We start from the raw sequence: 20,880 nt of genomic DNA, 5'->3' as shown, positions 1-20,880 counted from the left end.
ACGCAATCGGGAGGCCCGTCTCGCGAGGGGGCAGTGCTCTCTCTACTTGTAGTAGGGCACCTTTTTCCCTAGGTACCTACATACATGGTAATAGCATGGAGTCGATATGTGCATAGGGTGCTTCGTGGCCTGCAATGGGGCAAGACATGGCAAGATCAACAGCTGGCTCTGTGGATACGAACTTTGCAGTGGTGGGTGGTGTTTAAGCTACCTGCCTGCTCGACCTACAGATACGACATGCAATAGGGACTTGGAAACAGTAGTGCTCTTGGAACAACACCAAACACGGGCGACCTAGGCCAGCAGCTGAATGAATCGATGGCAGTGACTCCTTTCTACCTAAAAGGTTCCCTTATGTACACGTACTTCTACAGACATACAAGCATATTAAATTACGACGTTGCGGACATGAAAACAGGTCAGCTAGTCAATGCTGGCAACGGGTCAATCATCGGCTGATATGGCGATGGACAAGGAGCCGCCTGAATTGCTCGACAATGCCCCTTGCTCTTTGGGGCCGATCGCTGTTGAATGCGGGCCTGGCTCTGCATGGCGTTTCCACCCGCCGCGCAAGAGCGCTAGGGCGACACCCCTCCGGCGTGTGTGTCTCGCAGCGCTGGACGGCAAGCTGTTGACTGGTCTGCGGTAAACTGGCTAGAGAGACACCACCCTCGCCTCTCTCCAATGGTCCCCAAAATAACGAGATGCAAATTCCCAAACACCCGAACCTTCGATGGGGGATCCAGGGGCTGGCAGGCAGGCTCTGGAATCTTGACTTGTGGGATTCCCGCCTCCTCGTCACGCCAACTGGCCAATCATGGGCAACCCACTCCTTCAAGGTGCATACCACGTAATCTATCACTCCCCTTTGGATCACCCGTTGAGTTGAGAGCTTGTTTGGTCTTGACTTCGCCATTGGTTTTTCTTGGGCTTGTTTTTCTACTTGTACCATATCCAGACCGATTCCTTCCTTCCCTTTTCCTCCCTCCCAATCCCAAACTCTCCCGCGACACAATCGTTACTTCCTCCTCCCAACAACTCCTTCCCGCCCAAGGCAGCTCACTCGTTCTTGTTGCCGACTCTTCTTCTTCACTTATAAGTTACTGAAACATTGTAATTCTTTCTCTGCACATATCACGTTTTGGGGACTCGATCACACCCTCCCTCACTCTCTCGGGATCGATTGGCCAATTTTCTTGATCACGGACTTGATATATTGAGTTAGCCACATTTTGGAAGGAACCCAAATTTCATCAACACACAGACATCTGTCACCATGCGATCCTACGAGCTTCTCTCCACCCTAGCCGCGGCCGGCCTGGTCGTCGCCGGGCCTACACCCACTGAGCCTGAGCTCCCCAAGCGCGCCGACTCGCTCCCGGCCGTCTCCGCCTCCGGAAACGCCTTCTGGGCCGGCAAGGAGCGCTTCTACATCCGCGGTATCGACTACCAGCCCGGTGGTTCGTCTGGCGAGGCCGACCCTCTCGCCAACACCGAGACTTGCAAGCGGGACATTGCCAACTTCAAGGACCTTGGCGTCAACACCATCCGTGTCTACATGGTCGACAACTCCAAGGACCACGACGAGTGCATGAAGATGCTGGCTGACGCTGGCATCTACCTGGTGCTCGACGTGAACAACCCCAAGTACTCTATCAACCGCAACGAGCCTAACCCCTCCTACAACGCGGCGTACTTGCAGAGCGTCTTTGCCACCATTGACGCTTTCCACAAGTACGACAACACCCTTGCTTTCTTCTCCGGAAACGAGGTCATCAATGACAAGGTTGAGTCGACCAAGTCTGCTCCCTTCGTCAAGGCCACCACCCGTGACATGAAGCAATACATCGGCAGCCGCGGCTACCGCAAGATTCCTGTTGGATACTCCGCTGCTGATGTGAGTAAGAACCGCATGCAGACTGCGAACTATTTCAACTGCGGTTCCGATGACGCGCGAAGCGACTTCTTCGCCTTCAACGACTACTCTTGGTGCTCGCCCTCGACCTTCCAGACCTCGGGCTGGGACAGCAAGGTCAAGGCCTTCAAGGACTACGGTCTGCCTATCTTCCTGTCTGAGTGGGGCTGCATCACTAACGGTCGCAACTTTGAGGAGATGTCTGCCCTGATGGACAAGGAGATGACTGGAGTTTACTCCGGTGGTCTGCTTTACGAGTACACCAAGGAGGGTAACGGATACGGCATTGTCGACCCCAAGAGCAAGAACGTCGATAGCCCCGACTTCAAGTCGTTTAAGGATGCCCTGAAGAAGTACCCCACTCCCACTGGTGATGGTGGTGCTGCCTCCAGCACTCACTCCTCCAAGTGCCCTCCCAAGGATGATGACTGGCTGGTTGAGAACGACTCTCTCCCTGCCATCCCCGATGATGCCAAGAAGGTTAGTTTACCCCTAGACGAATCAATTCTCTCATGAGCACAGCAGCTAACAACATTTGCAGTACATGAAGGATGGTGCTGGCTCCGGCCCTGGCCTGAAGGGTGAGGGCTCCCAGAACGCTGGCTCTACTAGCACTGGTACCGCCGCTCCTGGCTCCGGCTCCGTGGAGGCTACTTCGTCTGGCAAGAGCGAGGGTGGACGCCCCGCCCCGCCCATGGACATGACCATGCTCGCCGTCTCCGGCGTTGCTGGCCTGTTTGTTCTGGCTGGCACCCTTATCCTGTAAGGGGAGCATAAAGTGATGAGAGAGTTTGGTTGCGTTTAGTATCCTTTCGGACAAAAACACATTGTATTTCATGATGACCGGCGTTTTTATGAGAAGGATAAGATATGGGTTAGCTGAATAGCTAGGATCTCGTTAACCCTGATTCGATGGTCGAACAACAACCCTTATGGCCAAAAAGTGCCCCCCCAGATGGGGCACAAATCGCGCGTACAGGATTTAATCATAGGACTGCCAGACCTGGTGTCATAATTGACAGGTGGCCATGGGCATAGCAACAATGGCATGTAAATTATATTGCACAACGTAGCATAACGTACAGAGTTGTTTGAGTGCGCCTTCATTTACAGGTTTACTTCTGAAATGCCGATTTGAGTGACTTTGTAAGCCATAAGAATAACTGCTTCTTTAGCTTGATGAGTACTGGATGTTTACGTATTGCGTCTGGAGCCTTACTTTCCGTCGACGACAACACCATTACGAGGTTGTCGCAATATTGGCTCTGGGCAGCTCTCTTTAGCTGGCGATAGTTTTACCCGGGTAGCAAGGGAAAGGAATGGGAATCATGGTTGGCAGACACTATGGGCTAGACTGCGCACTTGACCATTACGAAGGCGATCCGCAAGCTCGAGAAGAAACTCTCGCCGAAGGCATATGAAAATACTTCAGCGCTCTCATTCGTGGTAATATTTGTATGCCCCCATACTATAGTGTAGGTAGGTCCTGAGAATGTACAGGGTATAATGGTATATATGCAAAACCAACCACCAAAACCTCGTATACTCCGATGCTGGCTGGCGTAAGGCACTGTATGGCCGGCCTAGCGAGCATCTCCTTCCTTTCCCTCTTCCTAATATCCCCGCCCGAGCCAAATGCTTTCCATTTCTACCGGGCGATGATAACCGCCCTTTGAAAAGGGCGGTCGAGCAGCTTCTGCCGCGTTCATTCCTTTCCCTTTCCTTCCTCTTTATGATATCTCGCCATGATAATGCATAGCCAATTAACCAGCAAGAACATTTCCGGCTCTACAGGGGTTTCCTCGCGTAGACGATCTGGACTCGAAGCCAAGGATGTACTTTTTGTGAAGACAGCTCCGTTCGTACGCGAGCCAGCATCAGTTGTATTTGTATGAGGGGCCAGCCTAGAACCTGGCCTAGAGGGTAGAGAACCAAACCTAAAAGGGTGAGGGGACAATGTGTCAGCCGGCTTACGCGGGGGAATGGGAACATTGCTTTTTTCTTCTTTTTCTTTTGGCCCCTTTCGGCGACATCAGGAGCAACGATGAATGTGTGATGAGCTTACCCTCTAAGCCCTCCGTGAGAGCAGCGTGCTGGAAGCCGCCAATTTCGCGCATTTTCCTGTCTCCGAAACTGTCGGTCATCGGCTTCTTGAGGTTCGTTTCCCGAACATCAACGAAGCCCGCCGCTTCCATAGACCTCACCATGGTATGATGGACTAGCAAGTCCATAGGGCGTCCCATGCGACGACCGGCAGCCACGAGGTGGTCGTACATGGAAAGAATTGCCATGCCGGGTCGAACCGAGCCGTCATCACTCTGCGGTCTCAGGTCCATGTGGAAGGTCTCGACCCAGCCTCCGGGCTTGCAGCATTTGTATGCTTCTCGGAAAAACAGATCCCAGTCTTTGATACAGCCGTGGAGCGACCGGAGGTATATGAAATCAAAGTGGTTTGGCTGGTATGTCCATTCCTGGGCAATGTCGTCGATCTCGAAAAGGACGTTTGGTGGTATCCAAGCTGGCTGAATAGGCGACAGATCCACGCCTCTTACCTGAGCGTGGGGATGAGCGTCTCCGAAGTCGCTGGGGGTCTGGTCAGCATTATAGCAAGGAAAGTGGCATTGGAAGAAAATCAGATATACATAGCCCACTAATGCCAAAAAGTCAGTATCGGTCAGGAGGATATCAACCATGGCAACTCACTTGTCCAATCCCCGTACCAACATCAAGGACGTTCTGGACGTTTTCGGATATCGGGGCGAGGTATAGCCTGCCGTCAAGTAACAACAAGTTTGCGTGATGTCTGCAGGACCATATGAACACTGAGCTTGTAATTCGCTGGAGACAGTTCTGGCTGGATCAAAACTTACGAATACTCTGCATACAAGTTCTGTTGCTCGTCATTGGGCTGCCTGCCGAGGTATCAGCAACTTCACCCACCACGACACATATGGCATCAGAAGCTCACCAATATTCTGTGTCGCCATCCCCGCGGAGGCTATGGTACCTCCGTCCGTGGATTATGCGATATTGCAATATGCTCGACGATAGGGACTGTGTCGAGCTTGCACTAGTTTCTCTATCAGCCTGGGACATCATACGATGGGACTAGTTGCTGTTGTATTTACCTATCATCTCCAAGGGCCGAGTCTGCGTCGTCAAAGTGGTCCTCATGATCCTGCGATGGAGATACCAGTTATGAGTATATTGCTTTCTAAGGATGTCCATTTGCATTGCAACGGAGCCGAGGTGCTAATTACCGGTTGGGCCCAGTCCAGCCCCGCGACACTTCCACTTGCTACGGGCGTAGCATCATCTGAAGTTAGTGAAGCATTGTCAGAGGCGGCCTCGCTATCCCGAGCCCCGTCACTCGAGCCCGAGTGTTCTCGACTCAGCCCGTTCCCCGTGCTCGGCTCACCGTCCGGCACCTCGACCTTTGCGCCACCATCGCTGTGAGAGGCACTGCTGTCCTTCGCATTCGAGCCATCCGTACCAGCTCTCTTGGTGGATGACGAAGCTTCACTGATACGGGCACCAGAGTCTTCCTCCGTCTTTGAAAGGCCGCTCTCAGGTAAGGACCTGGCGGGTTTCTTCGTCATAATCGATTTCCGAATTGACGACGATGAACTTCGTGAAGGATGAATTTTTGTTGCCCTTCGGAGAGGTCGGAGTTTATAAGAATGAGGAGCGGTGTACCTAGGAAATTGCGAGTCGTCACTGGCAATATTCACATATTGAACCGGGTGAGTCCCCACGGGCTTGGCCGTCCGCTTCCAGCTTGTGTTTTTTTATATCTGGTTTTCCCTCTATTGAAAGCCGGGGAGGTTAGCTATGGCGAGTGTTGTGACATGTCCTGTGTTTGTGTGAATTATGGTGAACCACATTGTCGGGTCGAAGTGGCTTGACCTAAATGGCAAATGCTTCGGGCGGTTAAGGGTTTAGTTAGGGACAGGCGGTGGGCATTCGGGGGGCATTTTGATTCGAATCCTGAAAGTGCAAAAGAGCCAACACCTTCGTTGCTCCGCCGTAGAGACGCATTTTGCAGACCACGCACCACGCACTGCGGGTCGGCCAATGGGGCCAAGCGTCCCCCTTCACGTCGATCACACTCCAGGGGAACCATGGGCAGGGCGCCTGGGTTCTTGGGCTCTTGTGCTCTTGGGTTCTAGCCTTTCCAGCCCTTCCAGCCCTTCTAGACCACCCCCCTCTGGCGACGGCCTTCGCTTCGCATGGCAAGCCGGTCCCTGTGCTGTATCCTCAGCCCAGCTCCCAGTCTCAGGCTGATTAACGTCTGGGGTCGGGCCGGAGTCATGACCGTGAGAGTCGGCGCCGGTCGTCATGGGGCTGGCATGGGAGAACTGGAGCCTTAGGCGCTGTCAGTGTTACAAAAGTGAGGTCAGCAGTGGGACTGCCTTGGCAGGTATGTACATTAATGTAGGTACATACTTTCATGTTAGCAGCAGCGGCGGCGGAACCTTCCAACATAAGATTTACGGAGATTGCCGAGGACAGCTTCAGACTTGATTAGACAATACGACCTCGACGGTTCGACCTCGCTGGACACTTTCATGCACGGTACTTTGGCTTCCATTTACGGCCATCCAGCCAGTCAATCAGCCATTCATTCATTCAATGATCCCGATATTCGTTCGTCCACGCATCCCTATCCCTAACTTGAAAACTGCAGGCTGGCTGTATGTATGTGGAAATTAGCGGGCGTCGGACCAAGAATCACTAACTACATACATACATAACTCGTAGTGGCGGTAGACTGTTTGCTGCAGGCAGCCTGCACCATCCTAGCTCCCCCGGAACTGCTATCCTGGGTAATACTCTCCGAGTCTAATAAGGTGCTTACATCTTACATGAAGTGGGCAGACCCAACCGATCGCCGCGCTCAGGTAGTCAAGGTAGGTATATACAAGTATGCAAGCCTGCAAACACCCGGTCGATTGGCTGGCCGTTGCTATTGTATTCCTCGATCCGAGTGGAAACCAGCTGTGTAAGTGCCCGTTGTTGATCTTGGTCTCGTATAAGCTTTTCCGCCCATCGACTACCTACCTGGTCGCGCGTATTGTGGAACGTCCAAGGGCCAGTCAATATTCTCAGTCATCTCATCCTGGCCTTCCAGGAACCTGGCTCTGTTTGCCTTCTCTCCTCTTGGCGACGGTTGTTTGCCACGTTATCACATGTGATAGAATCCATGACGGCTATAGCACCCGCAACTGAAATCTCGCCCAGCAGCCTGCTCCTGGTGCTCTGCAGGCAAACACAAAAGTAAGCATATTGCTTGTGGGGGTGGTCTTGTGGTGTCACGCAGGCAAGGGGAGCTCCAGAGCAATCACGACATGTGACTTGTTTCTTATTGTCGAGTCTCTGAGTACGTACTTAGTAAGATTCATTCCCGTATATTCACTTCATATCATGATGTGGCCGGCCGTATTGGTGCTAAGAGAATGAACAAAGGCAAATAGTGCGAGTAAAAATGCATGGAGACGAGCCAGGTATACAACCAGTACGTTCTCGCAACTGATTAGTACCAACTCTGAAAAGAAAAGCAAGCTCTGGAGAATGCAGAGCAAAACATTGGCAAGCGGACTCGAGCCGCAGGGACACCTTCACAAAATCACAAACGCCACATTCCATTAGCAGAGATTCCTACTAAACCATTTCACTGCTTGGTCTTCGGCCCGCAAGCCAATCTCTGCCTGCTTCGGGTCGTTTGGGTCACCTCGGTTGGCAAAGCCATGCCTCGCGCCCTCGTAGACCACAACCTCGTGCGCCGCATCCTCGTTAGCCTCGAGAATCTTCGTCAGCTGGACCATATTATCCCGGCCCATCAAGACGTCGTCCGGCCCATTGGCGATGCTAAGCGGCAGCCGGACGGCCAGGATGTCCGAGGGTACAGACACGCTAGACGGATGACCTGTGAAGCCACAGTCGATCAGCGGGACGCCTTCCACTGATCCTGGAGAAGCCGCCCGGGTCTCGGGATTGTCTTGGGCCAGAAAGATGGTATAGTAGCCGCCCCAGCAGAACCCGGCGACGCCAACCTTCAGGTTCGGCGTCTGGAAGGGTGGCGAGCTTGCCCGTAGGTCTTGGAAGAACTTGACGATCCGTGGCTTTGCTACAGACCGTCTAGTCCAAAATAGGAACGGGACCATCGTGGCAACCGTTTTCATGGCCCAGTATGGCTTCATGACAAGAGTGGTATACCAATCTGGTGATGGCCCCATAATCCCATCTATTTCGGCCAGGAGGGACTGAGGTGGTGCCGCCCCTTTCAATCCGCCGTGTCAGTATGGTTTGGCAACATGGATCACGGGACTAGGCACAGGGTCAAGAAGAGATTCTAACCGTCCATGAAATCAGGCAGGTATACGAGGAACTCTCCCCGTCTGGCATAACTGTCCGCCAGCGCGCGGGTGTTCTGCAACTCCCAACCAAAGCCGTCAGGAATGATGACGATGAGTGCTTTCGGCCTAGCACCCACTTCCGGCTCGGCAACATAAGTCGGCAGGCCGTGGATGCGCTCGACATGGCCCGTCAATACAGCGTCGCCATGCAGAGTGCCGGTGAAGCAGTCTCGACAGTACCCCGTACACGTCATAGTGATTGGCTTGTTAGGGCTGAGCTGGTGGAAGCTAGACTCGTTGCTGCTTTCTCTGCCATATCAGCACAACGGACGTGTGAGGTGGTGGTTCTTTATTACTAATAAAATTGCATCCTTCCAAATATTCGTCGTCCAACTTGAAGTCAGGACTTTCTTACCTAGAGAGATAAAATCAGACGACAATGATGTTGATAGCGATATGATGCGTTGTCAGTCTTCTCGCCAAGTGGGGTTCCAGTTAGGTAAGAAGATGCTTTGCTTTGTCCTTGACCTAAAAAAAGGTAGCGAGTGGACAAGACACGGGAGGCGGGAGTTGGTGAGTAAGTATTCTCTCCCCACAAACGGACCTTTCGTAGCGTACTGTCAAAATCTTCTAAAACATGAGCTTAGGGCGTCTAAAAACCTGCCTGAGCCCGAGACTTCGAAACTGTCGGTGAACCGGGTGTTGGAAGTATCATCTTGAGCTTGTCTTTCTTTTCTTTTTTTTGGATCTTGATTCGCGTGGCTTCTCAGGCTGAGAGAGAAGAAGGGAAACCAAGAAATACAATCAAAATGGTTAGTGTCCTTCCGTGCGACTGGACTGGTCTTGGGGTTTGCCGGTGGCGGACCAGTCGCATCGATCAAAAATGGCACTTACACAGACGGGCGGGAGCTGATACATTCATTCGCCAGGTGCACGCCGACGCCTCCAACTTTGCCCAGGGTGTCACGAAACAGCAGGCCTACGACCAAGTCCTGCTGCAGGCCGAGGGTCTTTTTGACGGCCAGCGTAATTGGGTTAGTTATGGGAAATGAAACCCAGCTTTTCGTTTTGATATGTGATTATCCATGTCTCCATGGATATGCAGAAGAAGAGAAAGTTGACTCATCGCCTCTGAAAATAGGTCTGGTGAGCATGCTCTTCATCCGAGGGCCGCCCTATCGGGGCGTAAACGTGGCAATCCCCTTTGACCTAACGGGATAAACCAGTAACCTATCCAACGCTGCGTCGTTGCTATGGCACGCGTACAAGTCCCTTCCGGAGCCTAGCACCCACGTCAACTGGGCAGGTACAGTGCCCCCTATCGCATATCTCCTCCTCTCCCCCTTTCTCACCAAGTCAACCCCACCATCGCAGGTTTCTATACACTGGATGCGACCTCGTCGCCGGAAAAGCCGCAGCTCATTCTAGGTCCCTTCCAGGGCAAGGTGGCCTGCCAGACCATCTGGTTCGGCCGCGGCGTCTGCGGCGCCGCCGCGTCGACCAAGACCACGCAGTTGGTGCAGAACGTTGACCAGTTCCCCGGCCACATCGCGTGCGACGGCGACAGCAAGAGCGAGATCGTCGTGCCCATCGTGGTGGACGACAAGGTGGTGGCCATCATTGACATCGACTGCGCCTGTCTCGAGGGCTTTGATGAGATTGACCAGGCCGCTCTGGAGAAGCTGGCGGCGCTCCTGGCTAGGAGTTGCGACTGGTCCTAGGAATCAAATTGGAAATGGGTAACAAGAGGGCTCGGACAAGCTCTAAAGATCATGGGGAAGAGTGCTCAAAAATAAGTCAATGGCTTTATTCTCACGATAGTTTTCTCAAGTTTCACACACAATCTAACAACCAAAATAACGTCCAAAAACATCGGATTCTTGGCTGACGCTGAAACGCTGACACGCTTAGCGGCCTAGAACATCAAAAAAATATATCGACACGTAGGGTACTTGACCCTTTCATCATCAATCTAACGCCTTGCCCAGCATAATGTCTCATTCTTCAAACCGTACCTTGCCCTCGCTTATGTCGGGATAGACATCGAACCGTCTCTGGCCCACGAGGGGGATGTTCTTCCTCGTCTCCTCGATCTTGGCGCTGTCGAGCTCCCAGCAGACGGTGGTCTCGGCCTCGTCGGCCTCGACGAGGACTTGCGCCATGGGGTCGACAATCAAGCTGTGGCCCCAGGCGTGGTAGGCGGCCGTCTCGTCGCGCGCGGGGCTGCACATGGCGACGTAGATCTGGTTGTCCATGGCGCGGGCCTGGCCCTGCAGGCGCCAGTGCAGCGGGCCCGTCGTCGTGTTGAAGGCGCCCGGGTAGACGAGGGCGAAGCAGCCCTTGCGCGCCGCCACCGTCGCCAGCTCGGGGAACCGGATGTCGTAGCAGATGGCCACGGCGATGCGCCCGTAGTCCGGCAGGTCCACCAGCGTCACCTTGTTGCCCGGCGACAGCACGTCGCTTTCGCGGAACGTGATCTTGCCCGGGATGTCAATGTCGAACAGGTGCACCTTGCGGTGGCTCGCGAGCAGGCCGCCGTCGGGGCCGAACGTCAGCGACGTGTTGTAGTACTTCTTCTTTTCTCGTTGTTCTCCTCTCCCTCCTGGGCGGCCGAGTTCGGGTCCGAAGGGGCCGCCTCGGGGATCGAGCCGCCGATGAGGTAGGCCTTCGCCTCGGCCGCCATGGCGGACAGGGCGTGGAAGGAGGGGGGACTGGTCGCGCGGGGGCGGGCTCGGCAGCAGCGTCTCGGCGTAGGCGGGGAAGTAGTCGCAGCCGTAGGGGGAGTTGAAGCACTCGGGCAGCACGATGATCTTGGCGCCGTCGCGCGCGGCCCTCGAGCACCTTGTCGCGGGCGTGCGACAGGTTGGCGGCCTTGTCCGCCCCGCTGGCGAGCTGGATGCAGGCCAGCTTCACCGGCTTCTTGAGCACGGGGGATGGCGTGGTCGCAGTCGCCATTGTGCGTGCTAGTGGGCTTCGGAAGTAGGCGGCGGGTGACAAAGACGGTGCGAGTTTGCTGAGGAGGCTGGAGGACCGCAGAAAAGGTCTCATGGTGGTTGGCGAGAACGCATTGCAGGCTAAAGGGACATGTAAGTAGATGCCATTGGGGGACTGCCAGAGCCGACTTGAGAGGGGCAGCCAGATAAGCTGCGACGATAGTGGGGTATCGCTGATGCAATCCTACCCGAGCCCAAGACTCGTGGGGGAATAAACATTAGGTATACATGTTTGATGGTCACGAAATGGGCCCTCACGCCTATAAATACTGGTTCACATTGATGCCGAGAGGGATATAATTCAAGACATGCCCAATTGATTGCACACCCGGTCAAATACTTGCATTGGTTATATTGATAGGCAGGTACCCTGCAATATAAGGTTCTCTATCGCCGCGACTTGTGTAGTCGCACATCCTCACTCTTTTTTCCTCCCCCATTCCGTATTTTTATAACGATAGACCAATTTCAGACTGGAAGCACATTTCCCCCAATCCGTGTGCCAGTCTAGAAGAGCAGTATCCCATACCTTTGCCAAGGTGCATAACCTATTTGAGGGCCTCGGCAGCAAAGTTGGGGAGGACGAAGGCAGCCTCGTGAACTCTGGAGTTGTAGTAGCGGCAGAGCTTGACCTCCTCCTCGGCCGACCACTTTCGCAGCGGTGTCTTGACGTCGCGGCCGGCCTCCTTGCAGCAGACCATGAAGCCGATCTGGCCGGAGGGGTAGGTGGGGATGGTGGTGAAGCCATACTCGGCGACAGGGAATACTTCCTTGCAGTCCTTCTTCAACTTGGTGATGAGAGGAAGGTGGAGCCACTGGCTCTCGGCTGTTTATTGCAATTAGCGGAGAGTTCAATATAGGATGGCGCGTAGGGCACCACTGGACATGCATGTACGAACCTTGAGTGGTGATGACACCGCCATCCCTCAGAGCATCGTGCAGAAGCTGGAAGTAGGGCTTCTGGAACAGGCTCTCGGCAGGGCCCTCTGGGTCGGAGGAGTCGGTGATGATGACATCGAAGCAGTTCTTGTAGTCGTTCAAGAACTTGAAGCCATCGCCAACGTGGACCTTGCTCTTGGGGTGCTTGTAACCCTCGGCCATACCGGGCAGGTACTCCTTGGAGAGACGGATGACAGCCTCATCAATGTCACACAGGGTGGCCTCTTCGACACACTCGTGCTTGACGACCTCGCGGAGGACACCGCCGTCACCACCGCCAATGACAAGGACCTTCTTGGGGTTGGGGTGGGCGTTCATGGCCAGGTGGGTAATCATCTCCTGGTAGGAGTACTCATCGTACTCGGTGCACTGGATGACATTGTCCAGGACCAGGACGTTGCCGTGCTTCTCCGACTCAAAGATCAGGACGTCCTGGTACTTGCTCTTCTCGTGGTGGAGCACCTTCTTGACCTTCAGGGTCATGGCCTGGCCTGCTGCGGTGTAAGTAATGAGAACCGCTCGACGGTGAATGGGATATAGTGGTATCGACTTACCGGCCCACATCTCAGAGATCTCTCTGAACCAGCCATCTACTGATTGTTAGCTTGATTGGACTTCCACAAACACGAGCATAAGTGAGTCGATGGAACTCTATGAAAGGGAACCCCATGTCTCTCGAGCAAGAATCTGCTTCCAGGACATCCCTTCCAGGCGACTTTACCAGCCAAGGGTATCGCCAGATGAGCAGTTTAACGGCATCGTCACATGTGTAAGTGCGAGCAGAGCGCAGGCTTCGGGACACCGGGGAAACCGTAGAAACTTACCCTTGATCGTGGGGTGTGTAATCTCAGACATTTTGTATATCGGTGTTGTGTGAAGGCCAGAAAATGTCGGCGTCCAGTGTACAATTTTCTTTGGTGTTATTTTATCAGGATATGAGGGGGGACCGACGAGTTGGGGAACAGTGGAGTTGGACCTGTCGTTTCGTGGCCGGGCAGTTTGTGTGAGCCAGAACAGATTCTGCCCTTTTAAAATTTTTTAGCCGTTGAGCGAATAATGCCATCTGAACATTGAACCGAGTCTCCGCAAGCAGCCGATGTCTGCCCAACCTTGCCCCGGGCACGGCGGTTTTGCGCAGACTTGCATTTGAACCACAGTTTAGACTACGCCTTATCGATACAAGTGGAATACTGAGGTCACCTCTTGCGTATGTAAATAACGTATAAATCATCAAAGGGAACGTGTAGGCATTATGTATACGGAGTAGTAATGAGATATATCTGAAGAATCACAGGTATGGATGGATTGAGGTCGAGCGTTCCCGGCCGTCTTTCGCTGCATGTTCGCACTTTGCAGAACAGAACAGCAAGGAGGGGAGGGTGATGAGCAGCAACGAGTAAGGAATAGCCTCCCACCCAAGCAAGCAAGCCATATCGAATGTACCGTCTCTACTGTTCAATAGTCTGCAGGTGGTGTTGCTTTCTTTAGGTTCAACGCTACGCAATCTTCACCTACAAAAGAATAGTAGCCTAGTAGGTAGTAGTAGTAGGCATGAGCATCCACTACCGTTGATACCTAACGGCGAGAACTGAGTTTGACATTTGATTGATGCCAGAGTCATGAACTGCACTGTCGATGCAAGCATGAAAGAAAGACTGCTGCCCGAATTCTGGCCCGAATGTCCATCAGACCAGTACCCAATGAGCTGCTTACTTCCTAAGTAACATCGTTCGTTCTCTGGATTGATTGTCAGGTATCGCTACCGTGCCTAATGTTTCAACACCACGTGCGCATCGAGATTATGTTCCTTTGGTACTTGAACCATTGGAGTTGCTGTTCATAATTAATGCACTTGCCTATTTTAGTACCGCAAGTATTGATGTAAGTTATACAGATGACCTAACGATGGCAACGCTCACCCATTTTAGAACCGCGTCGGTGGCTTTCTACGACCGGGCATAGGCGGCGGTTGCGCTGGTCTCAGACGACCAAGGGAATCGTGCCGGATAATCGCTTATCGCCTGTTAGCGCTTGCGGGCCGGTTCCGCTCTGACTTCCATCACTGGCGTCTCAATGTTTATCTTCCGCAATCCACACTTGCGCAGTCCAAGGACCGCCGCCGCCGGTGCCTTCGCCTTTGCCTCCTGTAAGCTTAATATGGCATGCGTCAACACAAGCAACCCTCTGCCTATGCGTCTACTAGACCTACACGTTAGTGACTCATAACCCCGGGCGAGAACACTGTTCTCTGCTGATGGAAGAGAAGAGAACCATACAAGAAACCCTGTCAGGCGTCCATGCCTCCTAATCGAGTTCTGCTTTATGCATGTCAGACCAGACCTTTCCGACCTCACAGGACAGTCAGAGCTTGGCACCACGAGCGGCCAACACCAGCAATGCATACCTTTCGCGAGTGCGAACCATTGACCCATACCAAGCTGACGTTAGCACCGGCAGGGCAGATGGACACATGTTTGCCGCATACCAAATCGGACGAAGGATTTTGCGTTGGCGATGGGGGAGCTGCCCAAGGATCCTGGGTAATGCAATCAACCGAGACGACCAGATCTTGTCGCCAGGCTGCCAATCTACATGTAGTTATGGCGACTGTCACTGGGGAGAGGGTCCCTCAGCTGACTCGTTAGAGGTTGGGGGCGCTGCTGTCTGCCTCATCGATTCTCACCGTGTCGGCATATGTCTAGGAAGCCGATATCCTGGCCACGATGGGGCACGCGTTCACAAAGTTGGGTAACACATAACACGGTTCATAAGGCGCAACAGCCAGCAGCAACCAACCGCCTTACACCACCTTGCTTTCTTTGCTCACATGCATGCATATCTAGCAGTCGGGGGTATTGGGGGCCGCTTCTGGCACACTTCTCCTCGTATACCGCTACTGTGCATGTACCCAAAGCCCAGGACGCGGCAGCAGTCTGTCTCAGCAATCTACTGGCAATAGATAGGATGCCTCCCTCCCGTTGGTGGCCCGGGCGTACATCAATCAAGGGGCTCTTCGGGAAGTTCTTGCGCCCGTCCCAGCGGATACCGGACGCCTCGTGTTTGTTCCCACCGTGTCTTCGTGGACGTACCTATATATTAGATTACACCGATGCCTGTGCCGATAGCCAGGTGCCAGGCTCCGGCTCAGGCTCAGTCCAACGTTGAAGAGAAGCAAGACTCGATTCTGATCTCCGTCAATGGTGCCTAGATCCCCATCTAATCCGCATTGCCTGGGGGTACAAGCTTCTCCTCCTTATTCATGCATACCTGTAATGAGGTGGATCGGCCGCCATAGCAAAAACCCATCCCGTATGTTGAGCCGGAGCAGAGAGCAGAGTGCAGGTTTGTATCAATCGATTAATGCCACATTATGTATCCCTACGAGACCAGTGTGGGATGATCGTGAACTCCATCGAATTTTGTGGTCATAATATCTGGCCTGTCCGATTTTGTGCAAAAGTTGGTGTCGTGGGTACATGTCGGTTAAGATGTATGTAGGTGTGTACATCCATACGTAAAGTAAGTAAGTTATCCAAGGTTATTAGAGGGACATCCCCAGTGCTCAGCCACCCCACCTGGCTGCAGAATTATGAGGTTGCCTCTTCCCAAAAAAGAACGGCCATGGGCTATGGAGAAGAAGAAGCAGGAGAGAAAGCTGTTGGAGTCGTGAGCAAGCCATGCGCCTGTCGTAAGCATCAAGACGCACCCTTTCCTCCCACGTGCTGCCCTCCCACGGATGAACCGGCTTCGCGGTGTGCATTGGTGCTGACGGGGAGATGAAAATCGTGGACCGATGAATGATCCTCTGTCTGTCTGGGGCCAGCAACAAATACATTGAAATTAATAAGAGGGCTTTTTTTTTTTGGCGATGCTGGAAGGGGACTGGAAGGATTCTGGTACCAACTATGGGAAGATTGAACCCCGTTCCGACCCTTGCAACGGCCTGGCTGTACCTGGTAGTTCAGCTGGGGGCAGCATGATACCCCCGGCCAGTCGAGTCGGTCACCTACCTATTCGCTTATTTCGCCATGTGTTTGATCTTGCCATGAGTTTGCTGCGAATTCATAAGCCTCGTCATTGCTTTTCTGCCCAACCTACCTAGGACTTGCAGATGAAGACCCATCCATCTCCAGCGTCGCGTAGCGGCTAGTGAGCTTTTAGTCGTTCAATGTGTGCATCCACCACCGCCCGTAAGCTTCAGGATGCAACGCATTTGTGGGTATATGTAGGCAGGTATTACATGTATGTAAGTCAGCAGTAGTAGTAGTAGTATGTACGTCGTACTGGACTAGAAGAAAGTACATCAGCATGTAGGTACATCTTATATGTAGGTCAAACGGTCGAGTCGAGGCCAAGGGGAGGAGCTCACCCACTTGCATTGGACGCCTAGGAGAAGGCCCCATGGCCGATCGCCACGGTCGCTTGCTGGAAAGGGAGATGCTCTCGTCTAGAAAAACAAGATGGTGACCTTGCCTACTGTAGGTACTGAAGCACACTTCACTTGCGCCGTGTGTCGAGCAGTCAAGGTCAAGTCCGGACTGCAAGGGAAACGACGCCCCCATCCCCCCCCCCCAAGTCCGAAAATGGACGACCCGCCACCCGCGGGGCCTTGGCCAAGTGCTGTACCTAAGGAGCGTCCTAAGGTAGTGCTGTAGTAGCAGCAGATACCCGCGCCGCCATGTATCATTTGCCGGCGGATTTTTAAAACATCCTGGACCCCCTAAAAACGGTCGCATCGGATTCTAGTGCAGCCTGCAGTCTAGTTTCTGCTGGGGCTACGTCCGCCTTTGCTTTTTCTCCTTCTGGTTTTTGTTCTTATGCTTCTTCGTCTCGCAGGACCGGCGGGCTTGAAGAGATCAGTCTCATACCGTAGTTAGTTTCGTTGGGCGGTTCTGTATACCCTTTTCTCGTACCTCGACTTTACCTATCACATCTCACACCACTCTGCTCCTCCAACATACCCCATAGCTGAAGCTCCGTTCTCCATTTCCTGTTTGACCAGAGCCTAGGCTGGCTGCATAACGCACAGTCCTGGCTACTTACATACTTACTTGCGCTACCACTAGAGGCAGCAGGCGCCATCTCGCCGGCTCTTCTGTCTGGCAGACGCTGGCTGATACACGGCTGTTCTGCCACAACAACCAACCGGCTGTTTTCAGTCCAAAAGCATCTCGCAAGCTGAAGCTGCCCTGTCCATCGTCACCCGACCCTCAACGCAATCGGTCGCAATACCGATCGCGTGGACCCTCGGACCATCAGATTGTGAAATTGGCGGGAGCTGCTACCCACTATTTCCCCGTTTCCCTTGGGCCACTGACTCGCTTGGAGAGTCTCCCTTTTATCGTGTGTTGAACTTCCTTCCGCCTAATCCGAACATCATCACGAGCACGCTTGCGCTCCTACGACGCAATCAATAGCCCCGTTTTCACTCCCGTCGCCGCAAGATCGGCTCTGTACTTTGGACGCGACGCTTTCCTCGACACGCACGACAACAGGTTTTGTCCAGCTGGACCAGCACCTGACGACTGGCCAGAATGTGTTTCGGGAGTCGGAAACAGGACGAGGAGGGGCTCAACCGCTCACGCGAGCTGGACCGAGTAATTCGGCAAGATGAGAAGCGACTGGCGCGGGAAGTGAAGCTGCTGCTTCTGGGTACGTAACCAGGCGTGAGGGGGTCGTCGAGCTTTCCGTGGCGTACATCATTCTAACTGAAGGGCATTGAAATAGGAGCTGGCGAGTCGGGCAAATCGACGGTTCTCAAGCAGATGAAATTGATCTACGCACAAGGCTTCAGCAAAAACGAAAGGCTAGAGGAAAGCCGGTGGTGTTCAACAACGTTGTGCAATCGATGCGAACCATCTTTGATGTCATGTCGGATCAAGGGATCGAGTTTGAGAACAAGGAAAACGAGGTAAGGAATGACCCGATCGCTCTATGGAATGCGGAAGTGGAAATCTGCGGCCGAGGCTGACCAATTGATCTTTACACTCGACAGAAGCACCAGGTGACCGTATTGGCCGACCACGAAATCTCGCCCAACGACTCGTTGCCAGAAGAGTACCTCGACCCAATCAAGTCGCTGTGGGCCGATGCGGGTGTGCAGAAGGCCATTCTTAAGGGAATGAATACGCCCTGCATGACAATCTGGGATAGTACGTCCAAATACACTCCTGGGTCTCGGTATATACTCTCGAGCCATCTTGCTGACATAAAGGTTTTCAGTTTCTGCAATGATCTTGACCGACTGTGGCAGAAGGGCTACATCCCTGATGACCAAGATCTGCTGCGCTCCCGACTAAGGACGACAGGTATAACAGAGACCATTTTCGATCTTGGCCAGCTCACATATCGCATGTTCGATGTCGGTGGCCAGCGATCAGAACGAAAGAAGTGGATACACTGTTTCGAGAACGTCAATTGCCTGCTGTTTCTTGTCGCAATCAGCGGATACGATCAGTGTCTAGTGGAAGACAAGGACGGCGTGAGTTTATCCCGGCAAGAAACTGGTCTGGTGTGTTTGCGGTAGCTAACCAGGGAACAGAACCAAATGAACGAAGCCTTGATGCTATGGGAATCGATAGCGAACTCGCATTGGTTCACGAAATCGGCACTCATCCTCTTCCTCAACAAAATGGATCTCTTCAAGGAGAAGATCGCGGCAAGCCCCATCACGAGCCACGGCTTCGTCGACTACCAGGGTCCGATCGACGACTGGAAGCAGGCCAGCAAGTACTTCATGGACAAATTTAGAGCCCTTAACCGAAACCCCGAGAAGGAAATCTACGGGCATTTCACCAACGCAACTGACACCAACCTTCTGAAGATTACTATGGGTTCCGTGCAGGATATGATTATTCAGCGCAACCTCAAACAACTCATATTGTGAGTCAATCAATAATCATGTGGGTTTCCTTGTGGTTCCCTTTTGGCTACTACGACCCCGTTGCAAGCGCAACCGAAGAGATCGGCTCACTCTGCTTTGTGCTTTTGGAACCCACTGTCCTGCGTTCCCAACCCTACCCAGGGCCTGGTAAAATATATCCCCTTGCGATAAAGAAACGACTAGAGAGCCCCTTTTGCTAATCTGCTCTAAAGGATCTAACGTAGCATGTCCCGCTACGCGCATCACCGCCCGGAGTTGGCCAGATCGGCATCTAATCCGGTACCCGTGTCCCGGTTACGACACGGCCCGAGGAGGCGAAATCCCCGATACTGGCGCCATCTTGCTCTATCATATACTACGAAACCTCCACCTTTTTTCTTTCTCAAATGTCTATACTATATCGGAAGCGGCCATAGTACAGACTCGAGGCGGCGCGCGATTGACTAAATTGAGATGATTGATACCCATGGAAGGATCGCGCCCTGGCGCCGGCACGGCTACGGTCCCTTGCTTCAGGATGGTACAGCAGCTTAAGCAGCAGGCTGTGGGGGGGCTCGGGATATCGGTCTCTGCTGCATCGGGCAGGCAGCGAGCGGTCTGTTGTTACGCTTGAACACGGTTCCATCTTGCTTTTTGTTCTTTCCCTAACGATCGATACCTCTTGACGTTTCTTCTCCTGTTTTAGCTGTGAATATAGCATCACGAATAACGGTGTGAGCGAAGTCGATGTAAAATAGATAATACCTTTCAATCCACGGGGGCAAAGAGCGTGTCTCCAATCTCACTGCTACATACATATATTTGCAACAACGGGCCTCAACATGCACAGATCCTAGCCGGTTGTTCCGGCAGACTGCGCACATGTTTGACGTGTGAAGTTAGTCAGGTGCTACGATAACTCAACGGCCCTGAACTGAGACGACAGATGCAATCAATGCTTGTTCGACTGGGAGAGGTTGTGGCTGACAGATCAGACCTGCTGCTGCTGCTACTCTGTCCTAATTCGGTCAGCCATTCTTTATAGCTCAAAGACTGAACCGTCTCTAACGGGCTACCTCCTGGCTTGTTTACTTCTCTCGTTTCGAGCCCTGGTGGATTTCGTCGATCAAGACGCGGTCCGCTCCCCGATTTAGTGGGCGCTTTTCCACGTGGGGAAGACGGGGTTGTTCTGGGGACTACTGCACCTCTCCATGTACGGAGTGGTGAATAGAGCACTCTAATTGAAAGCATTGAAGACTGTGGCTGTCCGCCCTGCGCCTGTCCGCAGCTCTCTCTATACATACTTGTATGTATATCACTGGAGTGGTCGCATGGAAGTTGCAAGTATGTAGAATGTACTTTGCATTACCTAGGTTCTTCCGTGATCACTGTATCAGTGTTGATACCCGTCGTCAACATGAAGTAGGTACATTGATCAATGGCCCGGGCTAGCTCAAGCAGAGGCATGCAGATTCCGTGTAAGTACCGTACTTACCAGTGCTAGAGCCGAGCTATGATTGATTGACCTTAGGCAATTACAGGGACAGGGAAGGCGCATTCAGCCGGGGCAACAACAAAAAACGGCCAGTGTAAACATCAAACGCCAAATGTCAATAATGGATGAGGACTGGGCAGATTGGGCAGTCGATTGCAGGCTGGTGCTTTGTCAAACCAATCAATCAGTCAACCACCTATTAGGGAATGACCAATGTGCCTTACAGCGTCGATCGCCATAACAACGTTGGAACTGAGGTAACCTACCAGACCTCCTACATCGTACATACGGCGTACTTCATGTCCGACATTGAGTTCGAT

General features: G+C 53.0%; 7 protein-coding genes across 7 annotated transcripts; 3 read left to right on the top strand and 4 right to left on the bottom strand.

Annotated features, from left to right (window-relative positions):
• Window positions 1–1,276: 1,276 nt before the first annotated feature.
• Window positions 1,277–2,681, top strand: PG997_004877 (glycolipid anchored surface protein; the record flags this gene model as incomplete). Its single annotated transcript, XM_066809192.1, has 2 exons — window positions 1,277–2,395; window positions 2,457–2,681. The coding sequence occupies 2 exons, from the start codon at window positions 1,277–1,279 to the stop codon at window positions 2,679–2,681; spliced, it is 1,344 nt and encodes a 447-aa protein (XP_066672810.1).
• Window positions 2,682–3,703: 1,022 nt separating this feature from the next.
• On the bottom strand, window positions 3,704–5,514 carry PG997_004876 (uncharacterized protein; the record flags this gene model as incomplete). The annotated part of the gene is made up of 7 exons (XM_066809191.1): window positions 3,704–3,852; window positions 3,981–4,498; window positions 4,619–4,765; window positions 4,786–4,827; window positions 4,884–4,985; window positions 5,044–5,093; window positions 5,176–5,514. 7 exons carry the CDS (start codon window positions 5,512–5,514, stop codon window positions 3,704–3,706), a joined length of 1,347 nt encoding a protein of 448 aa, XP_066672809.1.
• A 2,046-nt stretch (window positions 5,515–7,560) lies between these two features.
• On the bottom strand, window positions 7,561–8,525 carry PG997_004875 (Alpha/Beta hydrolase protein; the record flags this gene model as incomplete). The annotated part of the gene is made up of 2 exons (XM_066809190.1): window positions 7,561–8,195; window positions 8,273–8,525. The coding sequence occupies 2 exons, from the start codon at window positions 8,523–8,525 to the stop codon at window positions 7,561–7,563; spliced, it is 888 nt and encodes a 295-aa protein (XP_066672808.1).
• Window positions 8,526–9,080: 555 nt separating this feature from the next.
• On the top strand, window positions 9,081–9,992 carry PG997_004874 (uncharacterized protein; the record flags this gene model as incomplete). Its single annotated transcript, XM_066809189.1, has 3 exons — window positions 9,081–9,305; window positions 9,541–9,577; window positions 9,646–9,992. 3 exons carry the CDS (start codon window positions 9,081–9,083, stop codon window positions 9,990–9,992), a joined length of 609 nt encoding a protein of 202 aa, XP_066672807.1.
• A 276-nt stretch (window positions 9,993–10,268) lies between these two features.
• On the bottom strand, window positions 10,269–11,319 carry PG997_004873 (Hydrolase; the record flags this gene model as incomplete). Its single annotated transcript, XM_066809188.1, has 2 exons — window positions 10,269–11,063; window positions 11,113–11,319. The coding sequence occupies 2 exons, from the start codon at window positions 11,317–11,319 to the stop codon at window positions 10,269–10,271; spliced, it is 1,002 nt and encodes a 333-aa protein (XP_066672806.1).
• Window positions 11,320–11,812: 493 nt separating this feature from the next.
• Window positions 11,813–13,083, bottom strand: PG997_004872 (spermidine synthase; the record flags this gene model as incomplete). Its single annotated transcript, XM_066809187.1, has 4 exons — window positions 13,028–13,083; window positions 12,758–12,793; window positions 12,164–12,694; window positions 11,813–12,090 (listed from the first exon to the last, which is right to left on the bottom strand). The coding sequence occupies exons 1-4, from the start codon at window positions 13,056–13,058 to the stop codon at window positions 11,813–11,815; spliced, it is 876 nt and encodes a 291-aa protein (XP_066672805.1). The 5' UTR covers window positions 13,059–13,083.
• Window positions 13,084–17,737: 4,654 nt separating this feature from the next.
• PG997_004871 (guanine nucleotide-binding protein alpha-2 subunit protein) lies at window positions 17,738–19,089 on the top strand (the record flags this gene model as incomplete). The annotated part of the gene is made up of 4 exons (XM_066809186.1): window positions 17,738–17,859; window positions 17,931–18,114; window positions 18,199–18,684; window positions 18,745–19,089. The coding sequence occupies 4 exons, from the start codon at window positions 17,738–17,740 to the stop codon at window positions 19,087–19,089; spliced, it is 1,137 nt and encodes a 378-aa protein (XP_066672804.1).
• Window positions 19,090–20,880: the final 1,791 nt, after the last annotated feature.

The sequence above is a fragment of the Apiospora hydei genome (assembly GCF_038363865.1).
Source record: "Apiospora hydei strain CBS 114990 chromosome Unknown utg000004l_segment0_segment0, whole genome shotgun sequence".
NCBI lineage: Eukaryota > Fungi > Ascomycota > Sordariomycetes > Amphisphaeriales > Apiosporaceae > Apiospora > Apiospora hydei.
The sequence above is the reverse complement of the archived record's forward strand: the minus strand, read 5'-3'. Positions and strand labels throughout refer to the sequence as shown.